The 18,170-nt window shown below is 44.7% G+C and overlaps 1 protein-coding gene across 1 annotated transcript; it reads left to right on the top strand.

The window, feature by feature from the left end:
• The first annotated feature begins 6,770 nt into the window (after positions 1-6,770).
• On the top strand, positions 6,771-16,932 carry LOC311124467 (E3 ubiquitin/ISG15 ligase TRIM25-like). The gene is made up of 6 exons (XM_084198612.1): positions 6,771-7,440; positions 7,864-7,959; positions 14,705-14,938; positions 15,041-15,200; positions 15,326-15,385; positions 15,622-16,932. Exons 1-6 carry the CDS (start codon positions 6,844-6,846, stop codon positions 16,128-16,130), a joined length of 1,656 nt encoding a protein of 551 aa, XP_084054738.1. The 5' UTR covers positions 6,771-6,843; the 3' UTR covers positions 16,131-16,932.
• The last annotated feature ends 1,238 nt before the right edge of the window (positions 16,933-18,170 follow it).

The raw sequence follows: 18,170 nt of genomic DNA, 5'->3' as shown, positions 1-18,170 counted from the left end.
AGGGTTTGTAAGTAAGCATTTCACGGTAAGGTCTACACCTGTTGTATTCGGCGCATGTGACAAATGTAATTACATTTTATTTTATTTTATTTGAAAATGGCACCATCTAGAAAGATGGCATTTAGAGGTATGGAGAAACAAGATTCACACAACAGAGCTGACCACAACTGGACTGGACTGGCTGGGATATTTTCTTTACACTTTGTCCTTTCAAGGATGGTTCCAGAACTTGGCTTGACTCAGCTCTGTAGTGTTAGCCAGCCCAGTTTGGCCCTGCTTGGCTTGACTCAGCTCTGTAGTGTTAGCCAGCCCAGTTTGGCCCTGCTTGACTCAGCTCTGTAGTGTTAGCCAGCCCAGTTTGGCCCTGCTTGGCTTGACTCAGCTCTGTAGTGTTAGCCAGCCCAGTTTGGCCCTGCTTGACTCAGCTCTGTAGTGTTAGCCAGCCCAGTTTGGCCCTGCTTGACTCAGCTCTGTAGTGTTAGCCAGCCCAGTTTGGCCCTGCTTGGCTTGACTCAGCTCTGTAGTGTTAGCCAGCCCAGTTTGGCCCTGCTTGGCTTGACTCAGTTCTATAGTGACAAACCGTCATCAGTGTGTTGGAGGGGATCAGTCTGATCAAGGAGAGGCGCAGAATCACTTATCTGGACCACTTAGTGAGTCAATATTTGAGATGCAAGTGGATTTGTAGATGAGTGAGTCTGTGCAGTTCACCGCAATGGATTTGATCTAAAACATGCACAATGTCATGAAGACCACTGCTACTCCATAGAATGAAACCATCCCCTATGAGGACTAATGACCAACTCTGAAACTCACCACACTATGCTGTACTGACAGCATCATCATCACACTAGCATTAATGTTCACACTCTGGGGCTCATTTGTCCACATTTAAACTGGTCTAGGTCTCCTTACAGGTGAGACACATTTAAACTGGTCTAGGTCTCCTTACAGGTAAGACACATTTAAACTGGTCTAGGTCTCCTTACAGGTGAGACACATTTAAACTGGTCTAGGTCTCCTTACAGGTGAGACACATTTAAACTGGTCTAGGTCTCCTTACAGGTGAGACACATTTAAACTGGTCTAGGTCTCCTTACAGGTTAAGACACATTTCAACTGGTCTTGGTCTCCTTACAGGTGAGACACATTTAAACTGGTCTAGGTCTCCTTACAGGTTGGACACATGGGTCTAGAGGTCTCTAGTGGTTGAGTCTTGGTCTGGGTCTCACTGGTTCTGTTCCAATCAGTCTTGTCTCCATCTCTGGTATATTCAGTACCAATACACCAACGTCATACACTCCAGACCTGGGTTCCAGTGCTTAATTTGAGCCAGATCTGGCACCTCTCAGATTTGACCTCATTTGTTCCAGAACCTATTTGCCCGGCTCCGGTACCTCACACATTATTTATACAATTTGTTCACTGTTTGCACTGTAAACATTTAAAAAAGCGATCAGAGTTAAATCAAGTTGCCTCCTGGTTATTTCTCCAGCCTCCCAGAAAAACCATCATGTAAAAGCACGTTGATCCTTCTGTGCAATCATCCTAATCCTTCCCCACTGATTTCAGACCTGCTCTCTTATTTCTACATATGTCCATCCACCGACGAAGTGCACGGGGGGGGGGGGGCAGTGCCCGGAGCAGGTGCAATTTGGACAGAGGCTCAGTTCAAGACCAAACAAACGTATAACCCCTGGCTTGTCAAGCAACATTCAAAGCTTATAATTGTAATAGCCAGTTATAATTGTAATGGCTTAGCAGATAATAACAAAAGAAGAACAATATTTACATGGCTCAAAGAGAAGGAATATAATATCTATTGTTTACAGGAAACCCATTCAACAATTCTAGATGAAGTTGGGTGGAAAAAGGACTGGGGGGGCGAAATATACTTCTCCCATGGGCTAAGAAACTCAAAAGGGGTGATGATATTAATTAACAGTAATTTTGCAAATTGTCCAAACTGATACGCAAGGTAGATTTTAAATATGTTATTGGACCATAAACAAATATGTCTCATTAACCTTTACGGACCAAATAATGATGGTCTGAGGATGCCTCCCGCGACGGCGTGACCCGTCAGAGCTATAGTGGCCTTGCCATGCGGATATCCTCGCATGCGTTTGGTAACAATCTAGGTCTTAGTTGTTGAAGTGCATCGCACACATCTGAATTGGCACTCGAGCTCCAAAAGAGAGACACACAGGGCAGTCACCAGGGAAGTGATGGTGTTATTACTGCACACAGGGCAGTCACCAGGGAAGTGAGGGTGTTATTACTGCACACAGGGCAGTCACCAGGGAAGTGATGGTGTTATTACTGCACACAGGGCAGTCACCAGGGAAGTGAGGGTGTTATTACTGCACACAGGGCAGTCACCAGGGAAGTGAGGGTGTTATTACTGCACACAGGGCAGTCACCAGGGAAGTGAGGGTGTTATTACTGCACACAGGGCAGTCACCAGGGAAGTGAGGGTGTTATTACTGCACACAGGGCAGTCACCAGTGGACAATACAGGATACAGCCAGTTCATAGAGGAGCTGAAGGTGCTTTATGCTCAATACTGGCCAGAGGATGCAGGAGCACTGTATGGAGAAACAGTGATAGAATCTCTCTGCCAGAGGTTTGGCATTGGCAGTCCACGTACGGTCATACGGGCCTACAGGCAGTACAGGGACACTGATGGTAATGATAAAGGAGACTTTCCAGATGGACTTAAAGAGATATTGATGGAGGTCAGCACCATCCCCATCTCCAGATGGACTTAAAGAGATGTTGATGGTGGTCAGCACCATCCCCATCTCCAGATGGACTTAAAGAGATGTTGATGGAGGTCAGCACCATCCCCATCTCCAGATGGACTTAAAGAGATGTTGATGGAGGTCAGCACCATCCCCATCTCCAGATGGACTTAAAGAGATGTTGATGGTGGTCAGCACCATCCCCATCTCCAGATGGACTTAAAGAGATGTTGATGGTGGTCAGCACCATCCCCATCTCCAGATGGACTTAAAGAGATGTTGATGGTAGTCAGCACCATCCCCATCTCCAGATGGACTTAAAGAGATGTTGATGGAGGTCAGCACCATCCCCATCTCCAGATGGACTTAAAGAGATGTTGATGGTGGTCAGCACCATCCCCATCTCCAGTGCAGAAGGCCAGCAGGGATTTTCTCAAATGAATCTGATTTGCACCTCAACCCGCGCCTCTCTGCATACCTCCACCATATCAGGGCTACTCTTTCTGAACCTTGTTGGCCCACCCCTGACCAAATTCAACCCAGTCCCCTATGTGAGGTCATGGATTGCTAAAGGACCCAGATGTGTCACAGACACCAGGAGCAAAACAAGAGATAGGGAGGAGAAGACGCACCAGGAAATGGCCGTGTTGTGGAAGGTTCTGGAAAACTTTACAAACTTGTTCTGTCCTGTGAAGTTAATCTGAATATGCGCTTCATATTATCAGATAGGCAGGAGGCCTATATACTATAATATGTGTTCTGCTGTAGCATACATTGATTTATTTTATTTGAAGTATATTCTGATATCAAATCAAATGTTTGTCCTACAGTGATGTCTTGAAAAGTATATGAAATGTGAGTATTGTAAGCCCCACCTCTGAGTATATGAAATGTGAGTATTGTAAGCCCCACCTCTGAGTATATGAAATGTGAGTCTTGTAAGCCCCACCTCTGAGTATGTGAAATGTGAGTCTTGTAAGCCCCACCTCTGAGTATGTGAAATGTGAGTCTTGTAAGCCCCACCTCTGAGTATGTGAAATGTGAGTCTTGTAAGCCCCACCTCTGAGTATATGAAATGTGAGTCTTGTAAGCCCCACCTCTGAGTATGTGTTCATATGCATATGGAGGGTGTTCTGCAGTGACACCTAAAAATGTTGCTGTACATTGATGTCTTGAAAATTAGGCTGTAAGAAATTCAGACTTGTAAGCCCCACAGCTACACTAGAGTATGTGGGCATAGTATATGTTGGAGACAAACGCGTGGCCGACGCGTGACGGTGGCTGTGTGAGAAGCACGCCTGTATCTCTCACATAACTAGAATGACTGTGATGAGTGTGGTGGAAGGAGTCAGGCGCAGGAGGGTAATCACCGAATACAGAGTTTATTCCTACGTTGACACACAAATGCGCTCCAATAGCGATCAACGAAACAGGCACAGGGCAAACTAACATCCCTGGCAAATACACTGTAACGGAATCCAATAATACATAGGCACAGGGGGGAAATCTACCCTGGCAACACAATGTTATGAGTAGCTCCACCGAGCTACACTACTCTCACAATTAACAATCCCCCACAAGGACAACGGGGTAGAGGGAACACTTATACACTGACTAATTAGGGGATAGGAACCAGGTGTGTGTGATTGACAAGACAAGACAATTGTGATGATGATTGGGGCGGCAGTGGTTAGTAAGCCGGTGACGACGAACGCCGAAGCCTGCCCGAACAAGGAGGAGAGGCAGCATCGGCCGAAGTCGTGACAATGACATTCACTTTCTACGGTCTCTCTCCCTCTCTGCTCTGATAAACTGAGTTGAAATGTATTTGGCTAAGGTGTATGTAAACTTCCGACTTCAAATGTAACTAGAATGAGATTCACTTTCTATGATCTCTCCTCTCTGCTCTGATAGACAGGAGCCTGAACTCTCATCTCTCAAGCGTTGCACTTCATCATTTATTTAGACTCTATGCTGTAGGCCACCAAAATATTTGATCAACTTCCAAATATTGTTTTACAAAAGAGAGAGAGAGAGATAGGCTTTTGGCACGAGTGCATCGGCCATCACCAGTGAGGGAGCTGTGCATCATTGGGTGAGTCAGTGGAACTGGAAAGCATTTTTAGGACTATAATTTCCTCCTCATATTGTAGCCTACAATATGTATCTCCGAACACCTAGGCCTCGGCTATTGATGGATTCAAGACAAGGTCGTTTTTATTGATCTCTGATTCTCAGTTTGTCAGTGTCAAAGTAGCATTTCGATCGCAGGGTTAGAGTTAGTTAGGGTTAGAGTTTGGGTTAGGGTTACTGCTGCTAGTACAGTGGAAGAATGAGGAATAGAAGTATAGAACACCATATAGAAGACATAGACATATCATTACATACAGTATAGAACACCATATAGAAGACATAGACATATCATTACATACAGTATAGAACACCACCTAGAAGACATAGACATATCATTACATACAGTATAGAACACCATCTAGAAGACATAGACATATCATTACATACAGTATAGAACACCATATAGAAGACATAGACATATCATTACATACAGTATAGAACACCACCTAGAAGACATAGACATATCATTACATACAGTATAGAACACCATCTAGAAGACATAGACATATCATTACATACAGTATAGAACACCATATAGAAGACATAGACATATCATTACATACAGTATAGAACACCATCTAGAAGACATAGACATATCATTACATACAGTATAGAACACCATATAGAAGACATAGACATATCATTACATACAGTATAGAACACCATATAGAAGACATAGACATATCATTACATACAGTATAGAACACCATATAGAAGACATAGACATATCATTACATACAGTATAGAACACCATATAGAAGACATAGACATATCATTACATACAGTATAGAACACCACCTAGAAGACATAGACATATCATTACATACAGTATAGAACACCATCTAGAAGACATAGACATATCATTACATACAGTATAGAACACCATATAGAAGACATAGACATATCATTACATACAGTATAGAACACCATCTAGAAGACATAGACATATCATTACATACAGTATAGAACACCATATAGAAGACATAGACATATCATTACATACAGTATAGAACACCATATAGAAGACATAGACATATCATTACATACAGTATAGAACACCATATAGAAGACATAGACATATCATTACATACAGTATAGAACACCATATAGAAGACATAGACATATCATTACATAGAGTATAGAACACCATATAGAAGACATAGACATATCATTACATACAGTATAGAACACCATATAGAAGACATAGACATATCATTACATACAGTATAGAACACCATATAGAAGACATAGACATATCATTACATACAGTATATCATAGATGACATGTATAAATCCTTCCTTTATATTTCCTGTACCACTTTCCATTACAGTAGCCTTATTACTGGCTAGGGTTACTGCTGCTAGTACAGTGGAAGAATGAGGCATCACAGTACTTTTACACCACTGGACTAACAGGAATAATTACACACCAATAAACACACTGTAATGTAAAGTGTTAGATCATTCTCAATGATCAGTCAATACATACAGTATTCATTTCTTATAGTTAGTGTCATAGCACATAAGTTTAAGGCATTACACAATTCATTAAAAGCATTATACATATGTACTTCATAGAAACTGTTACCCTTTATATATTCTAACCACTCTATTTAATTTATTCCATATTAAGGGCCCTAACCTAGGAACACAAATCTTTGTCTCTATTAACATTGCGGACAGTTCTCTCTCTCTCTCTCTCTCTCTCTCTCTCTCTCTCTCTCTCTCTCTCTCTCTCTCTCTCTCTCTCTCTCTCTCTCTCTCTCTCTCTCTCTCTCTCTCTCTCTCTCTCTCTCTCTCTCTCTCTCTCTCTCTCTCTCTCTCTCTCCCTTTAACCCCTCCCTCCCTCTAACCCCACCCCTCTGGCAGAACCAGGAAGTCCCTCCCCTCCACAAACTCTCTTCTGAGGAAACGAAACTGATCTGAGTCTCTGTGTCGTCTGTCTGTGTGAGAGTGAACAACCATCCAAATGGCTCAGCAGGGAGTTCTGCTGGACCAGGACCAGTTCTGTTGTTCTGTCTGTCTGGATCTACTGAAGGAGCCGGTGGTTATTCCCTGTGGACACAGTTACTGTAGGAGCTGTATTGACGGCTGCTGGGATCAGGATGTTCTGAAAGGGGTCTATAGCTGTCCTCAGTGCAGAGAGACCTTCACTCCAAGGCCTAATCTGAGGAAAAATAACATGTTGGCTGAGGTGGTGGAGAAACTGAAGAAGACAGGACTCCAGGCTGCTCCCCCTCCTGCTCTGTGCTATGCTGGACCTGGAGATGTGGCGTGTGATGTCTGCACTGGGACCAGAAAGCAGAAAGCCCTCATGTCCTGTCTGGTGTGTCTGGCCTCTTACTGTGAGACTCACCTCCAATCTCACTATGAATCTCCTGCTTTCAAGAAGCACAAGCTGGTCAAAGCCACCGCACAACTACAGGAGAAGATCTGCTCTCATCATGACAAACTGCTGGAGGTTTTCTGTCGTACCGATCAGCAGTGTATCTGTTATCAGTGTGTGATGGATGAACATAAAGGCCATGATACAGTGTCAGCTGCAGCAGAGAGGACTGAGAAACAGGTAAGACCAGAACTACTTGTTGGTGACTGTCTGATAAACAAATAATTAAAGATACAGTAGGAACTAAGGCTGTTTGAATATGAGATCATTCAAATGAAATTGATCCTCAGCAGAACAAATATGAACACAAACCTTGAGTATATTGAGTTTGATCCAAATGTATCACAATTTTCTGAAGTCAAACACTATTATCATCCGAATGCCCTTTTAGGAGTTCAAAGTTCAGTCTCAACCCCTTGATACATGTACACCTACCATAAAAACTATAATCATTAACATAGCAACATAGAAAATATCTTATGGTAAAGGAACTTCATCAAGATTATATACCTTCCTCTCTATGGGCCCTATGTCACGTTACTATACTATTGATCTACTGGACAAATAAAGCTTGATAGCTCATTGAAGAGTGATTCTCCACAGATGCAGCTGGGGATGAGTCAGCAGAACGTCCAGCAGAGATTCCAGGAGAGAGAGAAGGAGCTGAAGGAGCTCCAACAGGCTGTGGAGTCTCTCAAGGTGAGTGTTGTTGACCAGAGGAGACACACCATTTCACTTCTCTCCTCCAGTCAGAGAGAGAGAGAGATGCCCGTCTCCAATCCCACTGACCCCACTGTTGGGAACAGGCTGTCTGGACCCCTTTCAGAGAATAGACTGCTTAATGTAACCGGTGGGATATGAACCCGGGTCTACTGAGGAGAGAAACCAACATCTTGACTGTTTCACCAAGAGGACATTCCTTTTGGGTCGAGGGCCGACACTGATTTTGAAGTCGCAAGAGGGGTTACCTCATCACATAACCTTGAGTAACCATGAAAGGCTCAAGTCCCCTATACATTAAAATGGAGCTCTCTCTCAATTTAATTCAAAGGGCTTTATTGGCATGGGAAACATATATGTTTACATTGCGAAAGCAAGTGAAATAGATAATAAACAATCAGAAATTAAAAGTAAACATTACACTCACAAAAGTTTCAAAGTAATAGAGACATTTCAAATGTTATAATTCAAGTGCAAACAGAGTGAGCCATTCGCCAGACTGAGTTCTGGAGGTGAAATGGAAATGAATGAGGGAGAGTTAAGTGAGGTAGAAGGTGTGGTGAAGAGCTCAGAACCAGAGCCTGGCATCAATGGACATGATAAAGAAGAATCTGGTGCAGTAGGAGTTACATTGTAGGACAAAGTGGATCCATACCTTTTGGCAGATCCATTTGTGGTTTCAGGGTGGGTGGGAAAGGAGTTGGGTGCAGTTGAATCAGTGAAGGTAACCTGTAGTGGACTTGTGATATTTGTTTGTGTTTCTTCTGACCAGAGGGAGTGGGCGCTCCGTGTCACGCAACTTGGGTCAAGATCTGTTTCTTGCTTTGCTCTTAGGAACAGGGCACCATTGAAAGGAGTGATTTCTGGGGTAGCGTTAAGTGTAGAAGTGGAGCAATTAAGGTTGAAGACTGCTGGTGTTTGTGATTCCCGCCGTTTGGTGCAACACAGACCCGGTGGTGAGCGTGGTGAAACAGAGGAGTCACTGTCAGTCCTTTTGAGTTTTGAGTCTTTACCCGACAAAGTCATGGTAGGATATATCAGTTATCCTGTTAGAGCTTTTGTGGCGAATCCACTGCACTGATTCAGGTGCAACGTTTATGGTCATGTTGCAGCTGTTTGTAGGAGGGAGATTCCAAGATGTGGGAATTGTGCAGGAGGGGTTAGAGGATTGTGTAGTTTCGGTGGATACAAATGTGTGTCAACTGTTGGGATGTCCATGTTGCTGGGGATCTGAAGTGTCCGGTGCGAGAGAGGCAGGTTGAGGTGGCTAGAGTCAGAGTAGTGCAGAAGGTGTCGTATGCTGAGGCAGTGAAGGAAGTAGAGGAGGATGGGTCAAGGGTGAGAGATCCTGAGAGGATCCCTGTGAGTAGTAGATCTGTGCCAGCACAGAGGGATAGGCCAACGAGTGATATATGCTTCAGTAAAGTTAGCTTCTTAGAGTTCATAGCAATGGTTATCAACTGTACCGCAGAAATGGAACGTAAAAAAAAGAAAAAATATGTTGTGGTGGCAGCTGCAGAGAAGTATTTGGGCATACAAGATTTGACTTCAGAAGAGTTACAGGGTGTGTTGAGTTGTGGTTTCCTGTCCTCCCAGGCCGTTGGCATGGTGCAGGAGCAGATAGGGTCAAAGTAGTGGAATGGGGTAGTGGGTATTTAATGAGTAGGGTTAGTTGGAAGGGTGATTTTCTGTATTATTATAATTTCCCCTTTTCCCATTTTGTGTCACAAAGTATAATGGATTTATATTATAATCCAGCCTCCGTTTATTACTTACGAACAGACCGTAAATAGTTGGTTAGTTTTGGTAAATGTAAAAATAAAGTGGTTTTCGTGTGTTCTCGGCTGGGTGCCAAGCGGAATCCGTTAAACATGTCTCTTTTCGTAGACAAGTGTTTGTTTCTTAACAATCTTCAAGGTTACACAGGGGAGGGGTGGAAGACAGGGTTTGCTAGCACAGATAGTTTTGGGTGTTTCTAGTGTGGGGATGTAGGGCATAATGCTAGTGCAGACAAGCGCGACCAGCCGGCAGCGGGGGCTAGGACTAGGCTGGACACAATACATTTTGAACGCCTTTTTCTGATAAAATTACTTCATTGCATCCGCCATGGAGCCCAGTTTCATAATATTACCATATGGCAGAACACTTGATAAACAACACATTTGTTTTATTTTTTAAATGTGGTTTGAACTGGGTGTGACCTAGTAACCTCTATGTGAAAGTCCAGCAATTGGCATGTCATAGGTGGGGCAGGTTTGAGACTGATCTCCAGAATTAATACGAAAAATACACTTTATTTCTCAGCTGCCTCACCAATGTCTTTACGTGAATTAATAACTTTTAATTGCTAAATGTTTCCAATAGATGGCTGCATAAAACCACAAAGCATCAGGTATAGGCTACAAGCATAAAATAGCATGCAACAAAAAGACTATGTCCTATGATTTTCTAAAAAGGTCACTCATTACTTTACAGTTAGCTATATATCTCGTATTAGGCCTGTGTTGCTTTTGGGAGAGCAACAAAATATTAACTCTAGCAGGTATTGAACACCGGCCAAATAATCCCTACTCAGATGCGCTAACCTCAACCCTAGTAAACATGCATTATAAAAACCTTCTATATAAAATTATCTCATATTGGGAGTAAATAGCCTCTGAATAGAAAAGAAAAAACACTGCATCTTCCAGCCCACCAATAAATTACATCATGCAACCGTCGCGGTTAGCATATTTACCTCAACATGCCCCTCGCTTGCGTGAGAAGGCAGAGTGGCTCGATGCTGGTTGATGAATTTGACAATGAATGTACTAGAAAAATATGTTTTTGTCGACCAGAGGTGACTGAATTAATGTTCAGGCTTATTGATAATCGTTATAGTAACGAAGTATAATTTAAAAACATGAGCATAAAAACAGGTAATAATAAACATGAATCATCATTATATTACTTCACAGTAATGTGTTTTCAGTCCTTCCTCTTGCGTTAGCAGTGTGGAAAGGGACAGTAAAAAGCTCAGGCAGGAGTTTTCCTGTGTGGTGGAGTGGTGGTGTATCCAGGGAGAGAACTAAACTAATCTTCTGAAAAGTCATTCATGGTCTTATGCTGCCATCTATTGGAATTATTAAGCAACTGCAGTAGTACTGAATAAAGTGTTTTTCCTTACTAATCCTTACTAAAATAGTGATTACTCAGAATTGCAAAATAAATGGCAGGGGTACCAGGAGGGAGGAGAGTACATTTTTTACATTTTAGTCATTTAGCAGATGCTCTTATCCAGAGCGACTTACATTTTCATACTGTCCCGCCATGGGAAACGAACCCACAACCCTGGTGTTGCAAGCGCCTTGCTCTACCAGCTGAGCTACACGGTAGTAGTGCATGGCCAAGTGGTGGTGCGCAGGCCGTGGAGAAAGCGGTGGTGGGGAGGGTTGCAGCTGGGCTACATGAGCTGAGGCAGGTTTCTGTAGTAACAGAGACTCCGGTGGGCGAAGGCTTGGTGGGCTCATCCCAGGAAATATTGCCTGTCATTGGGGAAGAGGCACTGATCAGGGGGGAAGTGCAGGGGGGCAGAGACTGGGGAGGAGGAGGACGGTACCGTGCCAATGGAGGAGGAGGAAGAGGGGGGAGGTGAGTCTGCGGGAGCGGAGGACAAGGCGGTCTCGTTTTCAGACGGCTCATTGGATCCAGAGCTGACAGACAGTCAGGCTGAGGGCCCAGTATATATGGTGAGAGAACTTTCTAGGTTCCTGAAGGAGACTAAAGGGGAAAAAGAAGGTTCTGCTGGAGTCTTATTTGATTGATCCTGGAAGGTTTGTAAGGTCAGTACAACACGTGATGAAGAATGAGGGGTTTAGTGTCCTCTCACCCAGGAAGCGGTATAGGCTGAGAAAATGGGTCATGGGTTCTTAAGGGCATGTCTTCAGAATCTGCTTAAATTGATGTTTTTTTTCTGGCATGGCGGCTTTATGGGCTTCTCTACTGGTTTCTGATTGTGGTGATTTCCCTCCCACCTCTTATGGAGATTTCACGGTTAGACTTCCTTAACATGAACGCCGGCAAAGACTGGGGGAATATGTAAACCAAAAACATTTAAATGCCATGGCAGAAATCTTAGTGCAGGGGTAGCAAAAGAGGTGTGTAAGGGTAGGTTGTTAGTGTTTAGAGCCCAAATAATGACCTTGTCTTTGCTTTCATAAATGTGTCTGCACCTGGTCCTCTGTAGCTCAGCTGGTAGAGCACGGCGCTTGTAAAACCAGGGTAGTGGGTTCGATCCCCGGGACCACCCATACACAAAATAAATAAATATATATATATATGCACGCATGACTGTAAGTCGCTTTGGATAAAAGCGTCTGCAAAATGGCACATTATATTATATTATAGTACAGGGCTCAGTTCTCTGTTTCACCAGAGGGGTTGGAAAAACAGAGAGGGGAAACCAAGAAAATCCCTTGTTTTACGTTTGTCTGATGGGCGGGTAACTTCTGTTGTGGGGAGATGAGGGAGCCTGATGGGTGGGTAACTTCTGTTGTGAGGAGATGAGGGAGCCTGATGGGTGGGTAACTTCTGTTGTGGGGGAGATGAGGGAGCCTGATGGGTGGGTAACTTCTGTTGTGGGGAGATGAGGGAGCCTGATGGGTGGGTAACTTCTGTTGTGGGGAGATGAGGGAGCCTGATCGGTGGGTAACTTCTGTTGTGGGGAGATGAGGGAGCCTGATGGGTGGGTAACTTCTGTTGTGGGGAGATGAGGGAGCCTGATGGGTGGGTAACTTCTGTTGTGGGGAGAGGAGGGAGCCTGATGGGTGGGTAACTTCTGTTGTGGGGAGATGAAGGAGCCTGATGGGTGGGTAACTTCTGTTGTGGGGGAGATGAGGGAGCCTGATGGGTGGGTAACTTCTGTTGTGGGGGAGATGAGGGAGCCTGATGGGTGGGTAACTTCTGTTGTGGGGAGATGAGGGAGCCTGATGGGTGGGTAACTTCTGTTGTGGGGGAGATGAGGGAGCCTGATGGGTGGGTAACTTCTGTTGTGGGGGAGATGAGGGAGCCTGATGGGTGGGTAACTTCTGTTGTGGGGAGATGAGGGAGCCTGATGGGTGGGTAACTTCTGTTGTGGGGAGAGGAGGGAGCCTGATGGGTGGGTATCTTCTGTTTTGGGGAGATGAGGGAGCCTGATGGGTGGGTAACTTCTGTCGTGGGGAGAATTTTGTGGCCTGTGTTCAAATGCTGTACGCTGGGGCTTCATGTATGGTCAAGGTGTGGGGAGGGCTCAGTAGGCCAGTCTGGGTACGGAGGGGCATTCACCAGGGATGCCCTCTGTCAGGACAGCTAAACACTCTTGTTATTGAGCCCTTTCTGGGCCTGCTACGCAGGAGGCTACAGGGAGTGTGGGAGCCAGGCTTAGGGTTGGGGACAGGCATAGCAGTGTCAGCATACGCTGATGACGTCTGTGTTGGTTAGGGATGAGCAGAACCTACAGGCCCTGGAGAATAGTTTGAGGGTGTACGAGGGGGCGTCTTCTGCTTAGGGAAACTGGGGCAAGAGTGAGGCTCTGTTATGTGGGGCATGGAGGGACAGGGCACCTCCGCAGCTTCCAGGGGGGTTGCAGTGGGGCTGTGAGTGGCTCAAGATGCTTGGGGTGTATCTGGGCTCGGAGGGTTGGGATAGGAAGAACTGGGAAGGAGTGTCACAAGCGGTGGTGTCGAGGCTGACGAAGTGGAGGTGGCTCATCTCCCAAGTGGCATACAGAGGGAGGTAGCTGATCATCAACAACTTGGTGGCATCCTCTCTATGGCTTAAATTGGCCATTCTCAACGCCCCCGGTGGTCTGCTTGTGGACCTGCAGCGCAAGTTAGTGAATTTTTTCTGGTCAGGGTGGCAGCGTTCTGACTCAGCAGCACAGAGGCTACTGTACCCTACGGAGGTGGGCTGGAGGGAACCAGCATGTACTCTGTTGAGGAGGGCTGGTGGTTTGGGGCTGGATCAGCAGCTCTTCATCATGCGGCAGGAGAGACTCAATACAGCAGGGGTCTCTGATTTCTATGCTGCAGTACTGAGGGCTGGAGCAGCCTGAGGAGGGGCCACCACCGTTTCCACCACTGCAAGTGACAGCAGAGACTGGGGACTGGCAGGAGAGTCCGGAGGACTTACTGACTTTTAACACTCTGAGCTTAGTGGGAGTGAAGGGGCATCAGTGGCAGGGGGTTGTGGGGGCTGAGAGCATGGCAGGGTATAGGTGGAGGGTGCTCTATAAGCTCCCAGTGCTGGAAAGGTCAGGGGTCGTCCAGTGGAGGGTATTACATGGAGCCCTGGACACCAATAGCTGGTTGGCTCGGGTTGACCTGGGAGTTGGGGAGGGGTGTCCATTTTCTGCAATGACAGACTGTTCATCATGTTTTTTCTGTGTTGCCAGGGTAATGCCATTACTGTTGACGCCTTAGGGTTGAGTTTGAGTTGTACAAAATGATCAACAGTGTGGAGATGTTTCAGGAGGTATGGGGGCTCAGGGGGGCTGTCTGTACGGCTGGAGAGGAGGGGTTGGATGGACGGTTGGAATGTGGTGCTGGATGGTGTATTGTACTGTGGTGTTGGGTACTGGATAATGTGATTGTGTGGAGGTTGTGGTGTCACGCAATGTGCTTTTAGGGGTGGGGGTGTTAGTGTAATGAGGATGGCTCATTAAAGTAAGACAAGTCAGTCTCTCTCTCTCTCTCTCTCTTAACAGCGCTCTGCACAGGCAGCAGTGGAGGACAGTGATAAGATCTTTACTGAGCTGATCCGCTCCATTGAGAGAAGGCGCTCTGAGGTGACGGAGCTGATCAGAGCCCAAGAGAAGGCTCAAGTGAGTCAAGCTGAAGGACTCCTGGAGCAACTGGAGCAGGAGATAGCTGAGCTGAGGAAGAGAAGCACTGAGCTGGAGCAGCTCTCACACACAGAGGATCACATCCATTTCCTCCAGGTAACTCAACTGCCTTGATACATGTGATATGAAATTAAAACTCAATGTGAAACTCTCAATCATTTGGTTCTGCTCTCTCTCCCTCTCTCTCTCTCTCTCCAGAGTTATCAGTCTCTCTCCGGTACCAGTGTATCTTCAGACTTACCCAGCATCGTTGTCCGTCCTCTTCAGTACTTTGGAGATGTGAGTAAGACTGTGTCTGAACTGAGAGAGAAACTAGAAGACGTCCTTAAAGGAGAATGGTCCAAGATCTCCTCTACAGGTGTGTTGAAAATAATAAGAACATCAACTTTAGACCATTGAAAGTTCCCTACTAGTCATATACATGTGGAATATGGTATGATGATAACATTCCCTCTCTCTGTGAATGTGTTTGTGTGTCTGTAGTGAATATAGTGGAGGTTGTACTGCCTCCAGAGCCCAAGACCAGAGAACATTTCTTACAATGTGAGTCTCTTTATTCTGAAGTAACTAACAGTCTCTTTTTACTGACACTCCTAACAATCCCTCTAGAAATATATAGCAATAGTAGATCTAATCAAAGACTGGGTATCTATCTGACTCCTCATATTTCTCTGATTTGATCTCTGCTGTGCTCTAATCAAAGACAGGGTAGATACAGTATCTGACTTCACTTATTGTTCTAACTCCCCTCATTGGTCTCTGCTCTGCTCTTCTCCCAGATTCCTGTCAGCTCACACTGGACCCAAACACAGCACACACACACCTCTCTCTGTCTGAAGGGAACAGAAAGGTGACCTATACAGACCAAGACCAACCATATCCTGTTCATCCAGACAGATTCACCAACCGGTGGCAGGTTCTGTGTAGAGAGGGTCTGTCTGGACGCTGTTACTGGGAGATGGAGTGGAGTGGGTGGTGTGTTACAGCAGTCTCATATAAAGACATCAGCAGAACAGGGACAGATGGTGGATTTGGACAGAATGACAAGTCCTGGAGTTTACAGTGTTATAGAGGTGATTATTGTTTCAGACACAATAATGTTGGGACTAAAGTATCAGGCCCTCAGTCCTCCAGAGTAGGAGTGTACCTGGATCACAAGGCAGGTACTCTGTCCTTCTACAGTGTCTCTGACACAATGACCCTCCTCCACAGAGTCCAGACCACATTCACTCAGCCCCTCTATCCTGGGTTTAATCTCTATGGTACTGCTGAGCTGGTTAAACTGTAGTAGGGTCCACATAGATACTAGTCATGCTGGTGTAGTCTATAGCTGAGCTGGTTAAACTGTAGTAGGGTCCACATAGATACTAGTCATGCTGGTGTAGTCTATAGCTGAGCTGGTTAAACTGTAGTAGGGTCCACATAGATACTAGTCATGCTGGTGGTGATGGTCCCCAGATGTGATGATTCATTCTGCTCTGTTTTTATGTACAATGATTTGATTGATTTGATCTTCAGAAGATGTTATGAATTACAATTCAATGCATTCATATTTTTTTTAAGTGCAATGTTTTAATCTTATATATTCACATTAATCATGATGTATGCTGTTAATGTATGTTGGTTGTCATTCAGAACCATTGAAATGTTTTCTCAATTGGTTCTCTGTCTCAATGTAATTTTCCTCAGTATCATGGAACAGGTAGTGTTACTTACTTGCTAATTAAACTATATGGGCCGGTTTCCCGGACACAGATGAAGCCTAGTCCTAGACTAAAAAGCATGTAAAATGGAGATGTCCGGGAAACCTGCCCTAAGTTTGGTATAATTTATTCTCCCATCCTGCTCAGTCAAGCAACATTAAACCTGTCCAGCAGGTGGTGCTATTAACCAAACAATAAAAACCCAGCAGATATCTTGACTTGCCACTCAGTATATCAGTAATGTTCAGAATTGTACTTTAATATCATTGGAGATTGATGGTATTTTTAATCCACTATCTAGAGTCAGGAACAGATGAAGTTAGGTCTGCTACTGTTCAGTTATTAAATATGATTCATGGTGATGGGAAATAAAAAATACATCTAGTAGTAGTTTTCCTTTGCTATTTATTCCAAGGTGTGTCTTTAACTTGTAAATGGATTGTGTTGAAGCTGGCATGTGGTGTGGATGATAGAATAGAGTGAATAGAGGAGAGAAGAGAGGAGGAGAGGAGAACATCATATAGAAGACAGATAAGATAGAGAGACAATTCATACCCAGGGGAGTTACTGACTCTGGCCCAAATGACACCCTGTTCCCTACGTGGTGCACTAGGCTACTTCTGACCAGATCTAAAGTAGTGCACTACATAGGGAATAGGGTGGAGATTTGCTCACTGTCATTAGAATGAAGATTTCCATACAGGAGTTACTGTCTCTGTCCCAAATCTCTCCCTGTTCCCTACGTAGTGCACTAGGCTTCTTCTGACCAGATCTAAAGTAGTCTTCTAGATTTTACATGTTTTCTCCCTGTCATTAGAAAATGACAATATGGTAATGACTTTAGTGGTTTCCTCCCCCTTTGTTTTTATTGGTTGTGTGTTATGTGTGTTGTTGTGTTAGGTTTTCCCCCTGTGTTCCTAATGGAAAATCCATTAACAATGAATCACAAACAAATTATATTCCAGTTGTGTTTAGACAACTTCATGGCTGACATCCCCCAGAACTTTACCTGATGTTTTCTCTCTCTCTCAAACCATACACATTTACGTCATTTAGGAGACGCTCTTATCCAGAGCAACTTACCGTTAGTGCATGTATATATATACATGACTGTAAGTCGCTTTGGATAAAAGCGTCCGCTAAATGGCATATTATATATTTTTTTCATACTGGCCCCCATGGGAATCGAAACCACAACCCTGGCATTGCAAACACCATGCTCTACCAACTGAGCTACATCCCTGCCGGCCATTCCCTCCCCTACCCTGGACCAATTGTGCGCCGCCCGGTCGCTGACAGCTACGACAGAGCCTGGATTTGAACCAAGATCTCTAGTGGCACAGCTATCACTGTGATGCAGTGCCTTAGACCACTGCTCCACTCGGGAGACTATAGAAAGCAGACAACCTCAATATGGTTCCATTCCTGTAGTTATCAGGACACATGAGGTGTGGAACTATTATCTCCTTTCTAAGTGTGAACTTGTCCACTTCCCTTCATGGATTTAAAAGGAAATGACTGGTATATGTAAACTCCCTCTACCCCATGCCAACACCAATCCAATGCTGTACAATTAATTCCATAGCTTAACATGGGAAATGCTCACTGCCTCCCATAAGAGTCAT

This window comes from Coregonus lavaretus (assembly GCF_964263955.1).
Source record: "Coregonus lavaretus genome assembly, contig: HAP1_SCAFFOLD_2530, whole genome shotgun sequence".
Lineage (NCBI taxonomy): Eukaryota > Metazoa > Chordata > Actinopteri > Salmoniformes > Salmonidae > Coregonus > Coregonus lavaretus.
Note: the sequence above shows the minus strand (reverse complement) of the source record. Positions and strands in the feature narration are given on the sequence as shown.